This window comes from Zonotrichia leucophrys, chromosome 1 (assembly GCF_028769735.1).
Source record: "Zonotrichia leucophrys gambelii isolate GWCS_2022_RI chromosome 1, RI_Zleu_2.0, whole genome shotgun sequence".
Classification (NCBI taxonomy): domain Eukaryota; kingdom Metazoa; phylum Chordata; class Aves; order Passeriformes; family Passerellidae; genus Zonotrichia; species Zonotrichia leucophrys.
The window spans coordinates 108,265,465-108,291,801 of record NC_088169.1 but is presented as its reverse complement, the minus strand read 5'-3'; the positions used below and the strand labels follow the sequence as shown (position 1 = coordinate 108,291,801).

Here is a 26,337-nt window from a genome sequence, read left to right as displayed (position 1 = left end):
TGATGGCATGCCAGATAGGTGAGGTGGAAGACTAGGTATAGGAAAGGTCAGGAGTGGAGAGGTTAATCTTGGATTTATCAATAGAGCTGCTTGTGTGTTCTGTTTAGTAAGTACTTTTATCAAGTACTTTTATCAGAATCACAAAAACTCCCCCAAGAAACCCTCAAAAGCCATTGACTGTGACAAGATATTTTCAATAAAGGGTGCATTTACTGCAGATTTCATGACTTGAAGTTGGATCTGCTACCAGAAGTTGTTTTTGTGTCTTCTATTGCTTACAACATGGGGTTTGATTCATGTTTGAAGGAAGACAGTGATCCACTAAAATAAATTGCCAGAATGTTTGCCCAACAGATCAGATTGACCTTCATATGTGGAATTTTGCGGTTTAGGCTCACAGTTAGACTGACAGATTGCACTAAATGTAAGTAAAAATAAAATATCATTCCTGCAGTGGTTTTCTACTTCCTTTCTTATCTTGTGTTCTGAGTCTTCTGCATCATACTGAGCACACAGTTCAGTTTTTTTCCATTTCCCTGTTCAGAGAAGATGTATGTTTTCCTATATGATATTTTCTATTTTATGGAAAGCTAAAACAGATGCCTTGCCAAGTACACAGTAAATAAACTGCTTAAAGAATGTGATGATACAGTTGGCTTAATTTATATGTAAATGTGAGCAATGCTATTTTAGATTAGAGCAGCAAATTGCTAAATAGCAGTCTCATAAATATTGGCTTTTGAAGACTGGAGTCTGAATATTTAAAAATGGTAAGGTTTTTGCAGGGGAGTTTGTTTTTTTGAATGACATTTGGGAAACAGGTTGTGTTTGTCTGGGTTTTTTCTTTCTTATCAAGACGTGTTGATTTTCAAACAACTTTTCAGAAGCTCTGGATTTTCTTATTTTTCACTGTAACCAAATCTGTTGTAATTTCTATTCATGCCCTATATTTTTATTTATCTTAACTTTCCTTGCTTGCAGTAGTAGAGCATCATGTATTGCTTTGAAGAATGTCAGCAACCTGTCAGTCATTAATTATTTTGTGTTTGGTTATGTCTTATCTGTGAGAGTGTCTTTTAAAGTGATATTTCTGGAGGAGAGAAGCAGAGGGGAGTTGTTTGTAGGTATTAATGAGGGCAAAATTTTTCCCAGTGTACTGATCAAAGTGTTTTCCTCCAAAACACACATTAGGGTGACCCACTGTGTATCTTTGGTCCACTGGCAGCATAACAATGTGCTTTTGTGTGCTCTTTCTCCCTGGCTTCAATTTAACTTTCTTATTCCATCGAAGGCCATCTTGACAAGAATTTTAAATTCCAGGAGAGATGGTGTTCATTTTGTGAAAATGAGATTTGATTGGTCATCTGTTGGCTATTTGAGTACTCTGAATAGACTGAGCTAATTGTTGGTTTTGGGGAGTAACTGTTTATAAACAAAAGATATAAACTGTTGTGCAAAGACCAGGATAGTTGTAGATTGCATGCTTAGGAGTAGATCATCCCATGGAAATGATGTCAGTAAAAGCTCAATCAGCAGAGTTTGACCACAAGTTGTGATGCTGCCACCTGTGAAAAAGCCACAAGTAATAGTATGGACACAGAGTGGCATAAAAGAAATGAGAAGAGTGCAGGGAATAATTATTTTTTCAGGTACAAAAATTCTTTGTGGTTAAAAGAAGCTTTACTGGTATAAATTTATTAATGTGATGATATACTGTTAGAGGTTTCAATTTCAGTGCTTGCTGTGCGAGATACAGTTTTCTTTTATAAGTGCATACAAGTGTGCTATTGCATACCAATTTCTCTGGGAAAATATTAACTTTACTTCTTTCTAGTGATGAAGTTGAGGAAGGCTTTGTACTCCATAGAACGTGCTTTTTGTGGCATTCAACACATTTGCTTTTTGTCTGCCAATACATACCGGAGATCTCCAAAGTAGGCTGAAAACAAATTAAATATCCATTTATCCAGGAGATGAATGGAAATGAATGGTGGTGATACAGGTTGGTGCAGATGAGAACAAGGGTTTAAAATAATTTTATTTCCCTTTCACTAAGAGGAAAATAACTGGAGAGGGGTAGCTCTGAATCAGTTTAATGCTTGCTAGGAATGGGACTTTTGAGGCATGGTATGAACTTCTTCATCAATACCAATTAGTTCATCTGATTGTATCATAACTCATCTGCTCAAAATGTGAGCAAATTTACACTACAGCCATGTGAACATGTAATCCACTGCTGTCTCACTTCTCACTGGTGGCAGCATTAGCACAGCACCCATCTACCTGCACTTAACCTGAAAGAAAAGGAGGGAATGGGTGAGTATTGGAAAGCCAAACCAATGAAAATACTAGAACAGAATTCTTATTTTAAATAGGGCTGAATGAGGTAAAAATGTCTTGAGTAATTTTTTAGTGATTTTCTTTGACTGAGTTAAGTGAATGTGCCTTTTTTTGGGTCCTAGAAAGAAAATATTGCCTTCCAAAAGTGCCAGTAGCACATATATATTTTTTTTTAATATCGAACTAACATTCTTTGATTCAGTTTGCAGCTCAGAGATAAAGAATATGATATTGTTCCTATGTTCTACTGGCATCTTATTTCTAATAGCACATTTTTATGTTAGAAAATAAATTTTATTTCAGGTATTTCCAAAGAGACAGCCACTTGAGTGAAAGAAAATAGAGTTTTCTGAAGTGATACTCCTCTTGAATCTTAGCCTTTTCAAAATTACAGTCTCAAAATACCTATTCCTCTTGTAGTCCCAGATCACAAAAACCATTTAAATAAAATATGTGCAAATATAGCTGATTATTAAGTCATGAACACACAATTCCTGAGGATTGTTATTTTCTAGCCCTCACTAGTTATTCATCCATTAAAGGTTAATGCCATTGTTATGGGTTACTCACAGGAAATCATTTGTCCACCTCTAAGTTTCCAATTGTCGATTTCAGTCAATCTTGGGAAAATTTGAGCTTCATCTCATTTGGCCTCTGAAGGTTTAGGAGCTGTTATAGTTTAGTTGCTTGGTCTATGTTTTCAAATTCCTGCTGATGTGACTGAATCCAGTGTTTCAAGATGTTGTTGTATTTTCCTGCCCACATGAGACTGATTATACAGCAGTTCCTCTACCAGGAAAGGTCACACCAGTTATGTCAGGCACAAACCTAACTTTTAAAATATGTTCATAGCTGGTGTCCCTTGTACTTAGAGGGAGTGTGATACATGTGTGAGCATCTGATGATGCATCTGACAGATGCAAAATGCCTGAGCACCCATGCTAGGAGCTGCAGAACAGTAAAAATAATAGCCAGTTAATCTGAGCTTTTAGTTTATTATATATATTCTATTAAAATCCTTTTGCTTGACTGCTTTCTCTCAGAAAAGTGCATTGTATTGATAGGAGAAAATAAGTATGAAACTTTGGTTTATTTTGCTGTTTGACTAGCTGAAACTCTGGAATTTGGTATTGAGACGCATATGGTTGTTTGTCCTTGTACATAAAGGTTATTTCAAGTTTTGCACAGAATTTATAAGTTTGAATAGCTTTTTTAGGACATAAGTCCTTCATTCTCTCTCCCATATCTGTTGGCATTCCTGGTCAGGATATTTTTTAGATTTATGCCTTTAATTTACTTTTTTACAGGTATACTTAGGAACAAAACTTTACAAGTACCCGGTTGTTTACTGCATTTCATATCCTGATGGACACTAACAGCTTTTCTTTCTAACAGACAGAATTAATGATCTGGGAGCATCTTCCTAAGGGAAATTGTCCGGGGTCAGAATGCTCTATCCATTTGAGTTTTCTTCTACTGTTAACTCTGTAACAGTTAACTTCAGCTCTTAAATTATGAACCAGAACTTATGAGTCAATAGACCCTGAGATGACTAAAAATATGGTGTAAAGGACTTTTTTTAAAAGGAAAAAAACTAAAGAGGAAGGTGGGGGGAACGAGCATGACATTGTTTTTAGGAGTGATCTTCATTTTCAAATTACTGTTTAGACTATCCTGCTTATCATCAAATTAAGTGCAGCTTTTAAATGTGTTTTCTCTGTGATTCCAGAGACACAAAAATGAAGGTTTAGGTGTTGCTTTACATTTTCTCTTTCCTCCTGCTTCTAAACACAGGAAGCCTGTTCTTGCTGGTGATAGCTCAACCTTTCCTAGGTTGTTGACATCACATATGCTAAACAAATCCCTTTCCTTCAGCATCCTTGAGGGTTATTAGTGTTAACAGAATAGCATTTTATTGCATGTAGTCTGTGGTCCCACTGTCTCGTTGACACTTCTTGTAGGAGTTTGAAACAAAAACAGCAAGACCACAATGATCTGAAGGACTGCTGCATCTCTAAACTTTCTCTTTGCAATAATCCCACACCACTGTCTTCATTCCCTCACATGTACTTTAGGCCCACTGCACTGCTCTGCATCTCTTCCCTGCAGACAGTGTGGAAATTTGCCATTAGCCAGACAGAAGAGGTAAGGGTTACATCCTCCCTGCATTCCTCCGGTGTCTGGGAGTGCTGACATTTAGGATTTTTACCTTTGACCCACAGATTTACAGTCCCAGGAGCTGTAGAAATGCAATTACTTTAAATATTTTTGTTTCTCTGTGCTCCTGGTTCCAGTGGGAACAAAATCAGTGAGGTGGCTTTAAGTATAACATATAGGCAAATGTTATATGGCAGAGGCATAACAAAAAGCTCCTGATTTCATTCCAGGAACAGTAAGGATGAGGCTTTCAGAGGCACAGCCCTGCAATGACAGCTTGGTTTCCCTGAGCTGCCACTGAATGCCAGAGTCTCTTCCAGGGAAGCAGAGGAAGGAGTTGCTATTAACAACCATAACGACCTTATCAGATCAGTCTCAGTTTCAAAGGGATCCTGCCACTCTTCCAGAAGCTTCATGAAAGCAGGCATCCTCTTCCTTTCCCCCAAGGAGTTAGCATTTCACATTTAACATTTCACTCTTTAACCAAGGAGCAGGCAAGGTTGAAAGTCCTCGATTGTTTCACCTTTCCTGGCGGCTCCAGGAGGATGAGTGTGCTGTAGGGGAGAGCTGAATATACTTGGAATCCTGATGCACATTTCCCTCTCTGGGAAAGCTTGTTGGTGAGGCAGATTGTGGAAATCCTTGCTAATTACCCTTGTTCTTACTAAGGGCAAAAGCCAAGGTATTTTTCTTTCCTTCAGAGTTGAATCTTGAGTGGAGAATAATTCCAGCAAGCCTTTTGCTGCTGAAGCTGCAGCCCACAGTCCCAAAATGCTCATTGTTTCATAACTTTGCAGTAGAAAGCAGTCCCTGTTTTGTCTAGAATTCTTTTTTTTTTTAATTTCACGAAGTTTTTTCTTTCTTTGAGAGGGTATTTTATGTCCTTGCCTGTCATGATATATAGAAACCTAAGAAATTTGGAAACTAGAAGAACACAAAGATTTCACAGTATACTGAAAAGAAGTTTGGGTGTTTCTTTGCACTGTGTGATTTGCACTCAGGTCTCTTTGCTCAAATCTAGTTGTGGGGGTGAATTCATCCAGGGCTTTTACTTCCATAATTTAAATGGTTCAGAACAGTGGTTATGCCAAAGCTGTGACCTGAAGTCACATCTTAATTTTCAGGCAGGCAAAACCCCAGGACTTTTTGCTTCGTGCCTCACTGCATATTCACGCCTGACTGCTGGAACTCAAATGATAACAAAGTGTCAGCCTTTTCCAGACAGCTTTACTTCATGTTTATGTGCAAGGTGAATAATGGCATGTACAGAAATGCTCAAACTTACTAGCTGAGCATCAGAAAGGAGCAGGTTTGAAAACTATCACACTGTTTGTTGAGATCACTGCTGTGAGGTAGCAGAGGAAAGGCAAGCCAACTTAAAGTCCTAGTTGTAGAATTGTGGAATTCTTTAGGCCCTAAGACTGAGTCCAACTTAACTCAGCACTAAACTCTGTCTCAAAGTGCCATGTCAACATATCTTTTAAGTTCTTCCAGGGGTAGTGACTCCACTTTGCTGGGCAGCCTGATGCCTCACTTTAGCCACTGACTCACATCTCTGATATGTACATCCAAGACTGTGTCCTCATTCATAAATTTTGTGAGATCTACAGAATTGCATAGATCCATCCTTGTTTCCTTGCATTTGCAGAATTCCAATTGATTTGCTCCCATCTGAGGGCAGAGTTAGGTGAGAAACAGGTAATTCTGACATCACCACCCCGGATCTGTTGCATTTTTTGCACAAAGCCTGAGGAATATATAACTTGTTCAACTTCATGTTGTGGAAGCGTTACCAGTAATCTTCTCCTTCCCATCTGTGATTCTGAACTCAACATCATTATTTTGTCATTTCATGCTCTCCAATCCATTGACATTTAGGATACATAATAGAGACCAACACTTCTTCAAGCACCAGGAATTCAGCCAGATTACAGGATTGGCTTTTACGATGCAGGTTTTCAAAAGATTCACTGATATCTGAAGTGCTACATGAAATACCTGTGTTTTTTTTTTAATTGGTGGAGATTACTTAAAAGTGATGAAACTTGTTCTTTTCAGAAAACATGGCTGTATTACCAGTTTGTTCAAGAAGAATGGGAGGTTTTTAAACTTTCCTATTTGGCAGCTGCCAAACAGGCAGGACTATAATTGTTTTATATCAGAATGCTTTTCTAGTTCTCAACAAAACTGCAATATAAGTTTACTGTAAAGCAATTTTCCTCTTGCACAGCAGTATCAAGAAAAGACAAGGTTAGTCTGAGTACAGTACAAATGCTTTCTGGAAAAAGAGTGGTTTTAAGGACTCCAATTACCAGTGTGGATTTTGGAGTATAATTGTTCTGTAGTATGCAATTCTGTGTTATTTGAAAATATTCTACCTCCCTGGTTAAATATTGGTTCTATTTATTATTTCAACATTTTATGAAATTTTTTTTCCTCTGGGGACTTTCTATGCATTTTATCAGCTGAATAAATGAAGTAATTCACAAACCAAATGCCTCTTGCTCTTGATGGCTTATGGGGACCTTGTCATTCCCTGTAGCCTTTTCTCAGGCCCAGCTGTGTGGCTCTGAAATCACTTGGCTGGTAATTAGGTATTTATCAGATTGTTTCTGAAAAGGGATGAGACAGCTATCTGACACAATTATCTTTGAAAATTGAATCCCTCTTTTCTGCTGCTGCTGAGGACATTCAAAGATAGTGTGAATGCTTAAAGCTTCAATGCCTTTGAAAAACCCTTGCTTTTTTACATCAGGTATAACAGAGGAGTCAAAATGCAGTTAAAAGGAGGGGTTTGTTTTTGTTTGATTTTTTTTTTTTTTAACCTTTCAGATACTGAATTTTCTTTCTATCAAATGTTTCTTTTCCAGTGTGGCTCTACTTGGAGGCACTTTTGACAGCAACCTCTTCTTCAAGTGTCCACTACTTAATAGTGTTTGAAAGCTGTCAGCATTTCTTAAAAATCTAGAAACTATTAATTACATCAAGGCATTAATAATTTTTTCCTGTTTAAAAAAACTGACTGTATAGATGTAGAGAACACAGTTCCCAAACACTCCCTTGAAAGTCTTGGTAGCTGAGAAATGAGTCTCTTGTTTCATTTGCAAGAGGACAAAAGGGATGGTGGACCAGGAATGCCAAGTATGGGAGTTTGTTTGATTTATATCAATCCTTTGTGCACAAAAAATTTTAACGTGTTGCCAGGTTTTCAAATTTTTATGGTGGAAAACACAGGCCTCATTACATTATTAATGAATTTCTTGCACATTTAGATTATTTTCAAAAGATAGCAATTCTTCAATTTCAAACCTCCTTGAAGGAAACTATTTCAGTTTGAACTGGAGGTACTTGATTCTTGCACCACTTATATGCAAAATAAATTTGTAGAATGGAAAGGTGGAATTATCTAATAGGAGTAAAGCATCGTTTTCTTCCTGACATTCAATGGGAAATTTCTGAATTGAGCAACTCCTATGCTTGAGAAATGATGAGAAAATTATTTCATATCATACATATTTCACATTATACATATAATACATACATTCTTCTGAGTAGGTGATGTTTGGCATGGGCAAGTGATGGGCAAGTATGTGATGTTTGGCAATATGGGTTCAAAATCATGTTCAAGTTTTGTTTTCTGGTTGTTGAATCACAGAAAAGGAAAAATGTCGCTATAACAAGGCAAAGAATTCTAAGTGTAGCAACCTTATAGATAATATGTTAATTTTGTTATTTTTAGTCTCATGACTATCTGCAATTTCTTCGCAGATACTTGGCCTCATTCAGGGATTCAGCTACTAACCAAAATTTATCAGCTTTTACTTTCCCCTCCTTGCTTTACATTTTGAATATGGTACAACATCCAAATCCAAGTCTGAATTCCATTCTTTCTCTCGTAGGTTTTTTCTGTGGTGCTGTTAGTTACTACAGGATTTGTTTCCCATTTGTTTTTTGTCCTCATTAATAGACAGCGCCTAATTGTGCAAAAAGGGAGACCCAGGCTGATCACAGGGAGTAAAATGTTGAGAAATGAAGCTGCATTTAAAACCACCCCAAACAGTTGCTTCAGAAGTCTTGTGGTTTAGAGCTGAATGGAGCAAGGCAGCTGAAGCTGCTGTTGATGCTAGTTCTGTTACTTTGGCAGATTTATTTTAATTATAGAGACGTTCTCTGTACAATGAGCATGAATTATGCGAGACTGCCTCGTTACTATTGGGGAGAGCAACCCAAAATGTCTCCTTTCTCTAGGTTTGAAGTAAATTTTGTCACATTAAAGACCTCTAAAGCCACATCACCTCCTTTTCTCACTCCGGCACTTGTGTGTGCGCACACAGGCTACTCTGCACTGTAAAACTCTTAGCGAAGACCTTGAGGGCTCTCCCTCTCCCTCCTTGAATAGCTTATTGAGAGTGATGACACACACACTCCCCTCTCTTCCCCCAGCTTTTAGCTCTATCAGCAGTTTCTATGAAAAAAAAAGGCTGATTAGCAGAATGAAATCACTTTCTGGATTTGAGCAAAGTTTTTTTCAGTGAATTCACTGGTGACTGGTACCAATTACCTTTTGGCCTCTGATTGCTCCCCTGGGAGTGACTGAAGATAAAATGGAGAACAAAATCTGTAGTGCTGAAGGTCTGTGCAAAATAATAGTCTGCAAGTTAGAATTGATTTTTGCATTCCAGGGGAATAATCAACCTGAACACAACTATCACAGTGATGACAGGCCATAGCTTACAATGCGGCATAGCATGTATAAACATTCATCCATCTGCTTGTTCTCTTTCCCTGTGGGATCATAAGGTTATTCCCCTAAAAATGTCATTGCAAACCTCCTCAACTTTCTGTTTATAGACCGTGAATTGAGGGCTTTTCACAGAATAAGAGATTTTGTGTTCATATTATTTTTTTCTACGAAGCCCTAAAGAACATCCCCAGCATGCTGTCTGCATTCAGTCTGCCCCTGCTCCAGGACCATTTGATGCTGACAGCTTTTCTAGTCACCCTGCACTACAGCTGCTAAGCATTTTGTGACCAATTTTCAGTGAGAAAGCTGTTCTTCATTCAGTGCTGGGCACCTTATAATATTCTATTATCCAAAACAGAATATGGATTGCTGATTTTGATGTAATGTTCCTAAGCCTGGAAGGAGGATAATCAAAGATGAGGTAGGGAGAGGGTAATGTAGTTTCTTGGGATTATTTTATGTTTTGCATCTAAAGATGGAGTAATCACGTTTATCCAGGCTGCCTATTCCACTGTGCATTGACCTTGCAGTAGAAAAGATTTTTTCTTATGTCTAAGTGGAATTTCTGTGTTTCATCTTGTGCTTTTAGCCCTGTCAAGGGCCGCCACTGCCAAGAGGCAGTGGCTCTTTATTTTTCATTCCATCACAGCAAGGTTTTACTCACATGGATCTGATTCCCCAGATTTTCTGCTGACTGAGCAGTCCCAGTCTCTTCCCAAATGACAGATTTTCCTAACTCTTAAACATTTTTGTGCTCCTCTGCTGAATTGGCTCCACTGTCAGTCCTGTACTGGGACCCCAATGCTGGGCAAATCACTCCAGGTGTGGCCTCACCTCTGCTTGGGAGAGGGGGAAGAAGGAACCCTTCCTCCTACCTACTGTCAGAGCTTACCCAGACTAGTCCAGGATACCTTTGCCTTCTTTCCTACAAGAACACATTGCTACTCAACTTTTTGTCCAGAAGGAGCTCTGAGTCCTCCTTGGCAGAGTTGCTTTCCAGCCAGCTGCCCTCTACGGTATACTGGTGCCTTAAGTTATTCCTCACCCAGTGCAGGATTTGAGATTACTCTTGGAATTGAATGAGATTTTTCCAACCTGCAGAGGCCCCTCTGGATAGTGGTACAACCATGCTCCACTCTTCCCAGTTTCATGTCACCTTCAAACTTGCTGAGGGTGTACTCAGTCTTACTGTCCCAGTAACTGGTAAAGATATTGAACAGTGTTGGACCCAGTAGCAGCCCCTGGGATGTACCTCAAGGGACTGCAAACTGGGCTTTGTGATGCTGATAACAATCCTTTAAACCTGACAGTTCAGGCGGTTTTTAGTCCACCTCACTCTCTGCTGCTCTAGTTTGTACCTCCTCAGCTTCTTTACCAGGATCTTGTGGAATAAAGCATCAAAGGCCTTCTTATCGTCATGATGAACAATACCCACTCAGCTTGGTAGCTGAGTCTCCCCTCAGCTACCAAGCCAATCATCACAGGAAGCTTTCAGGATGGTTAAATACATTTTTTTATGAAACCATGCTGACTACTGATCACCTTCTTGTCCTTCCAAGTATATGGAGTTGGTCTCCAGAATGGGCTCATTCCTCACTTTCTTAGGGTTTGAGATGAGGCTAAGAGGCATGCTCTTCCCTAAATTATTAATCCTGAAGATAGGAGCATCTCTTGCTTTCTTCCAGCTCTCAGGAGTCTCTCCTGAGCATCTGTCAGGTCGAAGCAACTGGTGGCAGAAAAACTGGGTTCTTTTGTTATGTCTGATGCCTCAGACTTTTCTTGTCCCCTTGTACAAGCTTGGACACAGCTCTTCTTTTTAATTTTAGTTATAGTAGATGAACTATTCCTGTGGTTTTGATTAGGCAGTAAAAAGTACCATACAGAAATCGAGTCACAATCTAGGTTAGACTGCTTTACATAAAGTTTGTCACCAGCCAGCCTGGGAATGTAAACAGAGCACATTCAATACACTGCTATTATTAATAACAATAAATATTTTATTCTTGGGTTTCTCACTGCATTAAAAAAGCAAGCAAACAACAGCTTAAAGTAAAGTGCAAATCTTGCATCATAACTGTTAAAACCATTATTAACAGTTGGTTCTAAAAATGCAAATGTCTGGGACTTCTGAAGACTAAATAAGATAAGTTTCATGAGTGCCTATTGAAATTGTCACTGAAAGGGTGACTGTTTACATCTGTGGATGTGTTATTCTGATAACTACTCTGGTTTAAATAGATTTATATTTTTCAGCTGCTTTGATCTTGGTAGAGTAGATTTACTTGATAGCAAGAAAGGAGCTAACCAGACTTTCCCCCTAGTTCATCAACTCTGTCGTTTTTGCTCCCAAATGGACACAGTTGAGATAATATAGGGCAGAGCTTCCTTCTGGAACTTTAAATAAACTTAGTTTAACCTAGACAGGATGTTTAAAATAGTGAAGGGAAGTTCAGTGATCTGTAATAGGAGGATTAAGTTTAGAAGTAGTGTCAGTCTAAACAGGGATGACCAAATAACTGGGTGTCTGACATGGGGATTGAAAGGAAAGGACCATCCACTACAAGCAGGCCTAAAGGTGCGTTACAAGCTTTAAAAAATTACACTTCCAGAAATAGCTAACCTTGCTTCAAAAGGAATGTTTTCTATTTTTTCCTCCTTTTGGTGAAATTTTGCTAGTCCACTCCTAAATGGCTGGGTACGCAGCAAATCAAATTTCTGCCTCATTCTGTAGATAAACAATATTCTTTAGCATAATATCTACTAAAGTGCATATATTTTATAAGGGGAAGTTAATTTTACTAGTTAGGATCTGAAACCTGACTTTTGTGTCTACTCTTTCTACTCAAGGCTCTCTCAAAATGTAGTCTTAGGAAGCTGGTTACCTCAGCAGAGCATCAATAGTTATCAAATTTTTTGGGGAAATAAAACCAAACAAAATCCCTGAAGACATGAAAAGAAAACCAGCTTTGGTTTGATCTTGTCTGTCTTTGCTTCTACACTGGCTGTAGTGATAAATAGCACTAGACTTTGGAAGTGGAGGAAAAAAATTGATTGGACCTTTTCCCTGCATTTACCACGCTACTCCTTTCCCCTCTGGGCTTGTGCAGTTTAATTTGCCATTGATTCTTTAATGATTATAATGTCATAGAGAAGCCAGTGTTTATCTTCATTGTGCACCCTGGACAAGGCTTTGGATCTAAATCTTTCCTTGCACTTTCTGGTGAAGGTCTGTGGCCATTTGATGCAGAGTGAGGCGAGGTCTCAGACCAGCTGAAGTGTCTGTGGTGAGTGCATCCTTCTCCTGTCACTGGCAACATCTAATTAGTGCCAGTCACCATTCTGCAGCATTACCTTTGTAGGTCAGACACTGAAAAACTAATTGCAGAGAATTGCATCCGAGTCCCTTTGGCTGCAGTGCGTTTCTGGGTGTTTCTTGTGTTGTTGTGTAGTGCCAGAATTGTGGCGTTGTGGCAGTAGATGATGAAAAGATCTTGTTTCTCTTTGGCTGGACTCAGTTTCTATCTGAAAACCATTTTGATGACAACTCTTTCTACTTTCTTTCCTGTGATCAGGGGTACTCTTTCAGAAGCTCTATACCCCAAATAATAAGAATTAGCATCCTATTGAAGATGGTTTTCAAGGAATATCTACAGGATTTGTTTTTAAACTATAGACTAAAAAATATTGTTTTCCTATTAAAATTATATGGCTTCATGAAAGCTGTTTTCACTGAAATTTTCTGTAAGAATAAAATTTTTAATGGTAGTGAGAATTTCCAGCTTTACAGTTAAATATTTTATTTCAAACATAAGGCTACAAGCAGAATAAGAGGGTGAAAAAGCTTTTAACCAAACAGCCAAGCATTCATGGTCAGAGCTTCCTGTGGAGCTGTGTCACATGGACAGATTAAAAAGAAATCAGCATCTACCAGTTAAGTAAATGCAAGAGAGAGGTAAGGAGAGAAAATGTTGGATTTGTGCATGGCACACCTTCACAGAGAAGGTGAGTGCCATCAGGTGTGTTCCTGGCATTCATCTCTTCCTTGCAACTTCACTGTTGGGGTCAGTTGATCTTGGCTGAAGAGCAAAATTAATTTTTGATTAAAATAGAGTTGAATGGTGAGAAAAACGACAAAAATTAAAACCCCCGCTCTCCTACCTTTCTTGTTTTTCCTAGGCTCAGCTCTCCTCCTTCACCTCAGTGTTCCTTTACCCCACATTATAATGATTATAATAATTATAAAGTAAATCTTGATACTGAATCCTTATAATTATAAAGTAAATCTTGAACTGAAAATCTTATTTTCCTGATTTTGTTTGACGAAGCAAAATCCAAGGACTGCATCCTCAGCCTTGTGTTAGCAGCAGCATTAAGTATTGTGTTTGCACAGGAAGTGAAGAAACAATGGGAGTATGAAACCAAAGTAGTCAATAGCTTGACAGAAACCAAAGTAGTAAATGGCTTTATATTACTGTATAGATAAAGAGATGGGTATTTTAAGGGCCTGAGCCTCCAAATTTCAGTCTTGGAGCCCTACCATGAACAGAATTCAGAGCAGCATGTAACACCCTGGCCATTAATTGCAGTTAACTCTGCCATTAAGAGCTGTCAAGCTGTTTGCAACAGAAGAGCAGCCATATGAGTGATAGGGGAAATTAAAAGAATGAGAATGGAAGGAACAGGAAGTTTTTGTGTGCAGTGTGGTTGAAATGAGAGGAAAAAAAAGTAAAATATGTTGCAAGACACAGGCAATTATAATAGGAAATGGAGTATTATTATTTCTAGTTACTAAGATAGTAGAGGCACAGGTGCAACACAAAAAGAAAATTTAAAATGCAACATGTGTAGGAGATTGAATCTGCTCATATGAAACTTATTTATGCATTTTTGAACATCCAAAAAGTGTCAGGTGGCACTGAGTGCTCCCAGTGGTCGTGCAACTCTTCAATCTGTAGTCATTAAATATGCATTAGGTTTACAGATGAAACTCCTCTGTCCCAACAGCATGAACAAGTGACTGGTGTCACTGTGGTTTTCTTCACTATTGCAATTATGTCTGCTGGCATTTAAATAATGTAGGATTCATCATCCAAACTGGCCATCTCTGAGTATACATTAACAACAAGGAGAGTGAAATAAGAAGTGTAGTTGTAAAGTTATTAAGGTCTAACATAATTTATTGCTGGAGTAGATTTTGATGTGTCAGCGTACATCAGATTTACAGTTGCTTGGTGGTCTCTAATTGTTGGTTAGGGTCAGGCAATTTGGCACATCTCATAAGTTGATAGACACTTAAAATAGTGTGTTTTTTCACCATCAAGAGCTTGTCATGAACCCCAGACACTGGAATATATGGAATGTTACATTCACATGCATTTGGGTTTGTATTCAGAGAAAGGCCCTTTAAAAACCCGAGTGAAACACTAAACCTCCCCCAAAATAAATCATCTGAAATGAAGCAATCAGATTTCAGGCTGTGTATTTAATTATCTAAAAAACAGCGTATTGATTTTACAAATCTACTGAAATCATCTGAAAAACACTATATGTGTTTTAGAAAGTTTAAGAGGAAAGGCATTTGAAACAGCCTGAAAACAAGGCCTGAGGCCCAGGGAGGCCATGGGGTCTCCCCTTTGGGGACATTCCAGTCCCACCTGGATGCACTCCTGTGTAACCTTCTCCAGGTAACCCTCCCTTGCCAGGGGATGGGACTGGATGAACTTCAGGGCTCCCTTCCAGCCCCAACAATTCCATGATTGCTGAACAAGTCTATATTAAGCACTAATGTAGGTGAAGAGTAAACAAGTAGAATGAGCAGAGATGGCTTTTAAGCACCAGTAGAGCTGTGAATGCTTTTTAATCTACAGAATGATGTGTCTAAAAGTCATATTTTGGTTAAAAATATTTTGAGGTTTTTTATTCAAAATATTGTCTCCCTTCATAAGATTGCATTCCTGTCAATCAGATGAACGTTTTCTGCCCTTAAGAACATAAAAACTCACCAGAAAATTGTCTTAATGGTTCAAGTTATTACTGGGAAAAATTATCCCTAATTCTCCTTCAGCAAAACATACTTTCATAAGACTGAAGTGAGGTTTTAACCCTCTTTTCATAGTAAGTTGAATAGCCTTGACTGTGGTTCCAACTTGTGCAAGGGTTTAAGTATTTCTAGCACTGAGATGGATTAAACATGTACTTAATTATCCTGCTGAAGTGAGCAATTTCTTTAATAACTTAACCAAACAACATGCAGCACTTGAAAACGTGTATGTTCGCTATGGGGATCCTTGTATCTCCCTTTAAAACATCTGGTTTGGGGTTGTCTGCTCTGCAAGGACAGCTAATATTCTGGTTATGGTTTTCCCCTGCCTAACTGTTAGATAATTTAACACTATTTTAATAGCTAAAGCTGTATTGGAACCAGCGTTCTTCATAGAGTTACTCTGGACAAAAATATCTGTAAGTACCTCAATTTGTCATTAATTCTTCTGTTCTTACTTCCATGGTGTATTTCAGGCGACATTTACTGGTAGTGCTGCTGAGCTGGTGTAATGCAAGGAGGGACACATCATGAAATGGAAACATTATCCTTTTCTGGCTGTAGTAGCTGTATTCAGCCTGTCCAGATGCCATCAGTTACTGGGCCAGCTCATTCCAGGTAGGTGCCTTTTATTTAAACATAAATGCTCATGGCTTTTTTTTCTGTCCATGTGAATATGTGCATGAATATACCTGAAGTTCTCTCTGTATGTTAAAATGTGCGTATGTGTGTAGTTAAGGAAGTTGTGAGCCTATCTGCATGCATAACACACAGAATGTGGCAATTTAATTGTGTTGTCTGTGCTGCAATGTTTGGGTTTTTTGACTGCAAAGGAAAATATAGAAAAGGAGTGGCATGAAAATATGAGAAGGCTAAGGTGGCTATTAAAGCATTCCTTTGATTAGCACAATTGGTGGGGGGAAGATATAGAGGGCAGAAACAGACTTGAATATCAAAGAGAATTGGAAATCTGTAGAGAACCTTCCGGAAGAAAAGCAAAATAGCAGCTGGGGGTTGCTGAAATGCAATGTCTCAGTGAGGCCCAGAGACCGGGGCTTGTCCTGGTGCTTGCATATGGTAATTCTTACCAGTTCAGAGAAGGGTAGTGTGTACACAAATGGCAAGATACTGTACAAGTTTATAAAGAAGGTGGTGGTAAAATAGGGAACATGCATCACTTCAGCAAATAGTGTAAATTTATGTTCTAGTAACACAAAGGAAACAAAACTTTGTATTGGGTTTTTGTTTAATAACAAATCTCTAAAAGCAGCTTCCAAGTAATTCTGAGCAATTTTCAATATTTGTAAAGAAAAATCTAACCATACTTTCATCAGTTCTGCTAATGACGTACAACCTTTCAGGAAAACAACTGCATAGAATAATAAGTGGCATGCTGGATTTTACTGGTTGCTTTTTCTGGTTTCAATCTGAATAATAATTTAGTGAACTTTACTAGCTTAATTTCTAATTTGAGTACATTGCAAATACAGAATTTTGTGGCTATACAATTCTCTTCCCTGTATCTTTGAGCAACTAACTCAAATACAGACTTCTGAATGAAAAGAGAAAGGAAAAAGATTTCTTCAAGGATTTGTTTGCCTGTATTGTACGGTGGTACACAGAAAATAAGGAAATTATTGTGGGATTTTTCCTGGTTTTGTTGGTTTTCAAATGGAGAAAGACTCCAGAATAAAGGAAGATGCAAGTTAAAATTATCATTTTAAAAGTTTGACCTCGGACTTCAAACATAATCTCAAAGCAATTTACCTGTCACAAAGACATTTACTGCTCGTTTTAAAAGGAATGCCTGCAGATCCAAATGTATTTGCTTGATAGCTACCTCCATCCTCTTGCCTTGGTTTCAATTTAGTCATAGTTTCGTAGTCTTTACTAAAATGACTGTTTTCATTGTATTACTTTTTCCATCAAATTAGTTTCAGAATAAAATCACAGGTGGCATTTTGATTTTTGCCCCTGCTTTGTAATTTTCATCACAGACCTCAGACTTGAACCAAGAGATTACTGTACTTGGCCAGACATCAGCATGCTGAGCCTTGCTGGCAGGGGGCCAGCAGTGTGATTATCACAAAAGATCAAATAAAGCAGGATTATTTTTTTCCTTTAAGCAGTTCATCCCATTCATTTTGCTCTTTTCATGTTTATTCCTTACAAAGGCATGTCTTTTTTTTTTTAATGTACAGAAAGAGAGAAAACTGTAAAAAATCTGAAACTATTTCCTATATTTAATGAAAGAAAATTAAATAATGATTCTTTAGAGTTCTGCTGCAGCCATAAAAAATGTTAAATAATCATTAGAGCAATAGCTAATAGCTTTTCCTGAGGAATGCTAAAAGTATTAAGCAGCTGAAATGTCTGTTATCATAGTAATACTACTAAATTGTGGTATTTTATTACAATTAAAACCATGCTCTTAAATAACAAATTACATGGAATTATTTTTATATCATGTTATTAGAAATGCTTAAAAAACCAAAATGTTATGGGTTCTAAACACAAAATTCCATTTTATCTGAAAATTGAAAATATTCCAGCCTTACTGATGACGTAGCTTTTCATATGAAATTAAATTTATCAGAAATGTGTTAGAGCTTACCCTCAGATGTGGAATACTCAGCTTCAGTAAAATGTGATGAATTTTAATAGTGGCCTTATAACTTTGAAGCATTTGTTGTAGCTTTTGTTGAATCTTTTCATATATTCTTGTTGAGTCTCACTCCTTTGCATATGGGGTCCACAGGGAAGCACTGTCTCCCCCCTTTATTAAAATCATGGCTGAGCCTTTCATCTCATGTCATTACATCTTACCTCTAATTCACATATAAAATACACTCACAATTCCACCATGGCTGTCTCCTGAGGCATAAAGTATCTCTGCCTTGGCACATCTTTATTTAATCAGGGATTGAACATTATCTGGGAAAGATGTGATTTCTTTTTTTTCCTTGCCAGTTGCTCTGCGTATTTTAAAGCTGGAAAACTTGATAGCTGATTTTAAAGTGCACTGATCTAAGAAAACATGGCATTAACTAATGCCATATTATATTTAGATGCATATGTTGAGCACTGTGTTTTCAGTTAAGTCTTTAAAGTGTTTTGAAGTTACCAGTTTGTCAAAAAAGCCAAAAACCAAAAAAAAACCAGAACTATACATGACATACAGCAAACAATGTTAATAATTTGAACAGATTTATTTTTCTTTTTGTCATCAATACTGCAAACTTACGAATTTTTGGACTACTAATAGAGAGAACAGGAGCATTCCTGCTGAATTTGGCTGGGTTTGGAACCTGGTTCCAAACAGGGAGTGTTGTGGAAAATCTCTCCATCTGAACTGGAGCAGATGCCACTTGTGTTGTTTGGTGTCAATCCTTGAGCTTCACACAGTTACCTGCACAAAGAAAGCCTTGTAAAAACATGATAAATTTGTCAGCAATGCTGGAAACAAACAAAAAAATTTGTATGCTTCTGATAGATTATAATGTTTTTGCAACAGAATTCTCTATAGGTTTTACAGGTAGGAAGATAAGGAAAATATCTGTTTTGAACTCAGATTTTTGACAAATTTGACAGGAGCTTCTGTACCTCTATGGTTTACAAATACTGTTCATTGTTTCTCCAGAAAATGGTTTCTATAAGAAATGCAGATATGTAGCATAGCATAAGATATATAAAACGTACATAATGAAATATAAACTTGAGAAATTATTCATGGGTGTAAGTGTAAAAAAAAAACCATAAAATAAACAACTCTCTGGTAGCCGCAGAAGCTTACTGAGGAGGATCAGTTCAGGATTTGACTTTTCCTGGGGCAGAAAGTAATACTTTAAGTTTCCTTTTCCCTAATACTTACTGGCTTATTACTGAAGAACTGCAGGAAATAAATTCACCCTCCTACCTTGTTTGCCTGTTTGCAACAGGAGACAATTGATCCTAAAGCAACTCCCCTAAATGCAGATTGCTTACCATAGCATCTTAAAGGCAGTGAAAAAGAGGCAGTTGTTTTGGAATCTGAATACTCCTTTATTAGGGCTTTTGTCAAGTCAATCATAATTCAGTAACATCAGTAACTAAATTGTTTGGTGTCTACTTTTTCTTTTTTAATTGCTGTCAACTTTTTAGTACCCAAAACTTCGTCATCGGGCTAGAGAAAGCTAGATTTGTATTTTTGACCTGTAACATTACTGAACTTGTTGTCAAAATATACTTAGGAATTATAGGTCTGTTTGATACATTTTAACAAGGAATTCCACCTTCTTCTAATTTCTCTGCAACCTGTGAAGGTATATTGAATAGAAGTTTCCTAGCACTGAAAGATCTTAATTTGCTGCTTCATTAGGAATACCAGGGTCTTGTAATGTGCGTTCAAGGAATTTTTTTGTACTTTTGAAGAGCCTGAATGGATTTTCAATAAAATATTCAAAATATATCTGTCAAGGACTGGACAAGGTGTTGAATAGATTGGATGAAGAATTGAGCTAGGTTTGTGGTTACATGGGTCTTTTTCTGAGAATAATGTATAAAAAAGGGAATGTTCAGCCAACTGGTGCTGTCTTTTGGCGTGGGCTGAGAGTCAAAGAGAATTGAATGCTGAAATCTCATGTAAGCCCCTGATCATTAAGATGTAAAGGGAGAGTGAAGCTTGATTGAGCTAAGAAAATTAAGTGATCTTGGCACTTTTTGAAGAGTGGTGGATATGGTTTTAAATTCGTTCAGTTGGGAGGTACTTCAGGATAGTTTTCACCTTTTCTGAGCAAGTGATCCAATAGCTAAAGTCCTAGTGAAAAACAATGGCAGGGCTTCGGGGTTTCTTGTTATAAATTTATAGTGTTTGCAAGTAAAGTGATGTTGGTAACTGTTGTGAGATGAGCCAGTAAGCCTTCCAAAGCTTGATTTTTAAGTCACAGGGAAAATAAGGTAAGGACAGAAGCAAAAAAAAGCAAAACAAATACTTTGTACCTGAGAATGTGCAACTTTATCTGAGCTATAAATTGCTGAATAATCTTGACTCTGAAGAAGGAAGGATAAGATTTAAAAGAGTCAGATTTTTAAAAATGAGTCCTCAAATTCCATGCAATTTCTATTTCTGTCCTTAAATCTGAGCCCAAACAAAGATAACATTATCTATATTTTTATTTAATATATACCATATAGAAATGAGTTGAAGCAAGTAGCCCAGAGGTAGGAACACCTATGGAATCAGGGAAGTCATTAGGTTGGAAGGCACATGGAAATCATTTAGTCTGCATAGGATGCACTCTTTCTTTTCTTTTCCTTCCATGTGCACTCATGAAACAACAGGAGGGAGCCCATTGCCCCTTGCCCTGCTGGCTGTGTTCTCCCTAAAGCATCCCACTGTGTTGGTAGCCTTCCCTAGGTCAAGGGCACAGTGCCAGCTCAAATCCAGCTCACCAGCCAGGCTCCCAGATTCATCCTGACATGCTCTTAACTTTCCATCACATAACTTCTGCTTTAGAGAGTACAATCATGGAGGGTCTGTTCTTGTTGACAGATTGGAGTGGAAAGAAGTACTGTGTTTTGTTGCACATTTTCTGGTAATTTTGTTTTCACAGGCTTTATCAAGTGTCACTCTTGGCCATAAATTACATTTTTGTGATCCTAATTTAATATAGCAGTGACAAATGCATCTGTAAGTGATGTGTAGCAAGGGATGATGATTTAATGTATTGCGTCCTCTTGTAAGTGCCACCAAGTTTGTAGGTTGTGGAAGTCAAGGTCACGTTAAGGGAGAATAGAGAGACAGTTTAGGCCTTGCTGGGGTCAAGGAACATGTAGAAAGATGTGCTTCTATCATGCACATCCATTTAACTTAAAATGGACAGAATATTCTTGTCAGTTCAGAACTGGAAAGGTAAACCAAAACCCAATTCAAGCATCCCTCACATTTTGGCTCCTAAGGAAGGGGTTTATTTAGGCTGAGTAAATAAAAAGAGAGCTAAGAAATTAAGAAAAAATGACATCTCTGCCCTGGTAAAGACCATATTTGCATTCACGTTTGCCTCTTGCTTCTCTCTGATCCCTGCAAAGTGCCTAGGCCATCCTTAAACCTCCTGCAGAAAGAAAGAACTGGCACCTGAGATCATCTCATTTCATCACTGCTTTTCTTGTGTGCATGTGCATATGCCTTTGTAAATATGCATAATGGCAAACAATTATCAGTTAGTCACTCTTAAGACTGAGAAGTCATCTTGCCTCATGGAACGTACAGCTTTCTTTGAAGTGCAGAGCAGTATGTCATCCTTCCTTGTAGAATATTTTTAAAATTTCCTAATATTCATGGACTAATGCTAGATCCCATTATGTTGTGATACAATGTGTTTGTTATCAAGGAAATATTATGGTGTTTCCATGGAATGACATTACCATGCAAAATTGCCATTATGGCCATACAAATGAGATTACTTAATAACACAAGAGATAATAAATTCTTGTTATCAGGAAATGAAAAGCATGTAGTATATCTTGTATAATATTTTCATTTAATATACCTACATAACAATCATGTAAGGTCTTTAGTCATCCATCCCTGCTGATAGAAGTAAAAGGAAATAGCTGTTTTTTTAATAATTTAGAGTATTGTGACCAAATTTGAAGTACTTTCTGACTTGATTATATGCTAGCTAGTTTTTACAGTTTTGTCATTTATATATCTTGTTTTAAAGTATTCAGTTTTCTGTACTCAGATTTCATATTTTTGGACTTTTGCATTACCTTAGGTTTTCCCTGTTGGGTGGTAGGTTTAGTTTTGTCTTGTTTTTTAATTGTTTTGGGCTTTTTGTGATTATTTTTTTTCTGACTCCTCTCACTGCTGGAGAGGATGATAAAGGTTTCTAATTCCTATTAGGTGAAATGTTGTGCCTGCAAAGAGAACATATATTAAAAAGGGGAGGAAAAAATCCCAGCACGTGCCTTGCCTTCCAGAGATTGCCACTGTGTACACTGAGGTCTTAATAAATAAAAAGATTGCCAGCTGTACTTCAATTCACAGCTCCTTTATTAGCCTTTAAAAAGAAATAAATAAAGCATGACGCTTTATTTAATTGTCTGAATAGACGGAGACAAATCAAGAGGCACAGTCAGCTGCAAGACACTTAATGAAGAAATCCCTATTTTTAATCTAGCTGTAGAAGACACAACTCTTGTGCTTTAATGATGTGGCCTTTGTGATGAACCTGGCTGGAAAACCACATGTGCTGCACCATCTTCCTAATTAAGTCATCAAAATGCGCTGGAGCAACCGGAGTGACTTGCGTAGAGCAGGAGGAGTAATTTTAGTTCCTCTATTGCTTGGTTAATAGAAATTGGCACTGTTCTAGATTATGACTGATAGAGGTGAGATGCTACAGCTGCTGTCATTGTGCCTGTAGGTAGGTGCCTTTATAAGCTCTTTCTATGTGTGTAAGGAGGAGTTTGCTTTGTCTTTCTTTTCTCTTAATTTTCAAGGATGTTATTTCAGAGGCACTTCATCCTTTTATTTTTTCCTTGAGAAGCTGATGTCTGTCATTTTCCTCAAAATATATTGATACTCTACTTGTTTTGGATGCTCTGACAGAGCATTCACGAAAACTGATCTCAGAATCAGGATTTGGAAAGGCTGCCTGCTAAAATAAAATTTAAGATGAGCAAGAAGAAAAAAAATTCCATCATAATCATGGGGATATAAAAAAGTTTGAGTAAATATAATGAGGATGTAATCAGTTTTTCTGTATAGACTTGGTTAGCCGCAGCTGAAGGTTTTGTAAATGTGTAGACCAGAATCTGAAGTATTTATTGGTAGAATTTTTTGGTAAATTATTCTCATTCTGTGTATCATGAATAGTTTTACTTGAAGCTCTTAGCCTCTTGGAGACAAAAATATGCCAGTAGTGAAAATGGTATAATCAGTTCTTACGTACCTTTATAATGCATATTCATATGCACCATAAACTTAGGTTGCAAAGCTTTCCTAGTTCACTTAGCTCTGTGACGCTCCCAATTTGATAACAAGGTTACTCTACAGGCATTTGCACACTAGAATCTAAGAGTGATCCATTTGCATAAGTTCTTCTGTCAAGGTTGTGTTTCATATGGTTAATGGAGAAACTGGCATAAATGCTCTGTCTGTATTTGGAGATAATATAAATGGAATTTTCTCAATAAGTTTTTCTACCCATCTTAAAATTAACAAGAATAAATGTCTCTTTACATTATTTTTCAATTAGCCTGAGAATAATTTTCAGTTAGAAAAGTAGAGCACAAAATGACATAGTCTCTCTTGACTCTAATATTTATTTAGATGATCAATCTGTTAATGCTTCAAAGCAATTTCATGTCTTTAACATCAATTATAAAACTAATTTCAGTCATATCAGTAAAAGAATGAAACAATTTACAAGGGTGTTTTCACTTATGACTACTCAAGGGGTTACAGTAGACATATCTGCACTTGCTAATTTATTTTCAGTGCAGTGAAATAGTGTCTAGAGATGGTTTATTAGGTATTTTAATAAGTGTCGAACATATTTGCAGAATTCCTGCCCTGACAAAGGGTGATTTATATGCACCTGTATCTGCATATGCAGAAAAAAATACCCTTTTGTCAGTCTGTCACCTTATTTTTGCATAAATGAAACAGGAAATTACTCCCTTTTGAGTAATCTGAATTTTAAATCAAAGTGATATTGGTGAAAGAAACAAGTCTTCTTTTAAGGTTATTTCTCAACTGTTGAGTTAGATTGACAATAAATTTTTTCCAAGTGTTTATACTGTGATGGTATTATCAGTACGGCTTTGTGCAACTAACTATTGCTGCATCTTCTTTATTCCAACCATTTTTAATGCATTTTATAAATGTTCATGAAAATCCTTTACTTTTCTCTAAAAGTAAAGGTTTAATAATCACCACATATTTTTTACTCAGGAGAAAACTTGTATATGGTCTACATTGAGGCATCAATACTTTATATTTGATAAATTTACAGTGTAAGCCTGTAGGTGCTGGGTGTTTCTGTGACTTTCTATTTTTAATACAAATTTTAAACAATTCCTACATTATTAATTATTGTATATGCATGGTTAAAATAACATGTCACATATTCTATGTATAAGAATATTATTACGTGTCTTCTGTGTAGTAGGTGCTACCAAACCAGTAAGTCCCCTTTCCTCTGCTGCATGAAAACAAAGGCACACCTATCCTTTACAAATGTGATTTGCTGAAGGCATTGTTACAGGCTACCACAAAGATAAAAGAACTCCTAAAAGTGCTGGGAAGCACATCTGGTTAGCCATTTGCTGTTAGTTTCCATGTTTAGGTATTGCTTTAATTACATTTTGGGGGTGTTTTTTCTTTGTGTTTGGTTTTGGGTTTTTTTTTTGTTTTTTCTCCCCAGTATTATCCTAAAGGCAAAATTTAATTGTTTTATTTAGAACTTGGTTTTTAAATCAGATCTTAAGTGACTGAGCTTTTAAGCCTACTTCATTTTGACACAGGTGACCACCAAGGTCGCACTTCTAATATATAAAAATAAAAAGGCAGTTTATGGTAAGCACCAAAAGGATGCTTGTGGGTTTTTCTACCTTCTTTTCTCTGTCTTTGCAAAATGGATCAACTATGCCCTTCAGAATTACATTCACATGCAGTACTCATAGTATGATTAAACAGTTTCCAGTTCTCTTCATGTCCATCTGGCACTTCAAAATAGAGATGAAAATGTTCTGTTCATGTGTAATACTGCTGCAGAAAATGCTTTGTTATATTCTCTTAGACTCATTAAAGGTCATGGCACTGACCTAGGACGGAGTTGATCACTTGTGCTTTTTGAAGATACTTAATCTGTGAATGTTGTTTTTGTTTGTGTTTTACTAGAAATGTCTGGTACAGGTTAACTTTTGAAATTTGATGCACACTTAGACCTCTTTTCTTGGTTGACCTGTAATTCCTAAAGAAGCATCATGTTTTTGAAGGATGTGGTGCCCATGACCACTTCTGTTCATGTGTTTCCATCTTCTCTTTTTGCCACCTCTTTTAAGTGCATCTTTGCTCGTGAATGGGAGCTGATCCCCTGGATTTTATCTGCCTCTGTAATCAGGAGATCTGGGCATTGTGCTGATTCAGAATTGGAATTTAAACATGTTAGAATTCTAGCCTTCAATTTTTAGATTTGTTTACAATTTACAGTCTGAAATAGCCGTGATTTGCGTTCCTTCAGATGTCATGTTTACTTCAGCCACCTTGCACAAGGAAAGTAATATCTGTTTTTAAATTTTGAGTGTTTGGTGGCCTGTTTCTGAAATAACCATCATGGAGGGCTTCTGGTTTTAAGTTGAAGCTGTTTCAGTAGTAACATCTTCTTAGGCAATAACTTTGCTTTAGTACTTGGGATGAAGAACATAATTTGTATTGGCCTCATGTTAAGCATGGCAATCTAACATACTGATCACAACTGCTGTGTGAATTTAATTAATTTTTTCAAAATATACAGACAATTCTGCATTTGAACTAAAATGGATGAAACTTACAGCTGGAAGAGGATAATGATTACTGCCTACCTGGTTTATTTTCCATCCCTTTAAAGCATTTTTAAATGAAATTTCTCTGTCCTTGAAAGTCTAAAAGAACTCTCCTACATGGAGAGGTCAAAATGTTAACTTGGGTTCAGCTCTTTTCAGCATTCAGACAGCTTTCCCAAATTGAGCTCCCTGCTGTCATGGCTATATTACTTCTGAGACCTGAGTGAGCTTATTTAAAGCCAGCCTGGCACCTTGACTGCACATTACAGTCTCTGTTCTTTCACTGTCTGCTGTCTTTATTTCATAGTGCTGCTTTGCTTGCAGGGCTCTGGTGTTTTGCCCTATTGTGGACATTTTAGAAGTTATAACAGGGACTGTAAATGAAATTGGCTTCTGATTCCTGTTTTTCTTCCCTCCCCATAAATATTCTATTATTAAGGGGTTTTGTCTCGCATGGCTTTTGTAGAGCTGTGCAGAGGGGTTTTAAATGGTTGAAGTTATATGTGCTTTAGCAGGGAAGTCTGCA

General features: G+C 37.2%; 1 protein-coding gene across 5 annotated transcripts in view; it reads left to right on the top strand.

Moving 5' to 3' along the window:
- Positions 1-26,337, top strand: part of ROBO1 (roundabout guidance receptor 1) — a 682,144-nt gene that overhangs the window by 73,044 nt on the left and 582,763 nt on the right. For all 5 annotated transcript variants that reach the window (XM_064726906.1, XM_064726875.1, XM_064726883.1 and 2 more), the window contains exon 2: positions 15,758-15,899. In XM_064726906.1, the coding sequence (XP_064582976.1) occupies positions 15,812-15,899 (88 nt within the window). In that variant the 5' untranslated portion in view covers positions 15,758-15,811. The remainder of the gene's footprint in view (positions 1-15,757; positions 15,900-26,337) is intronic.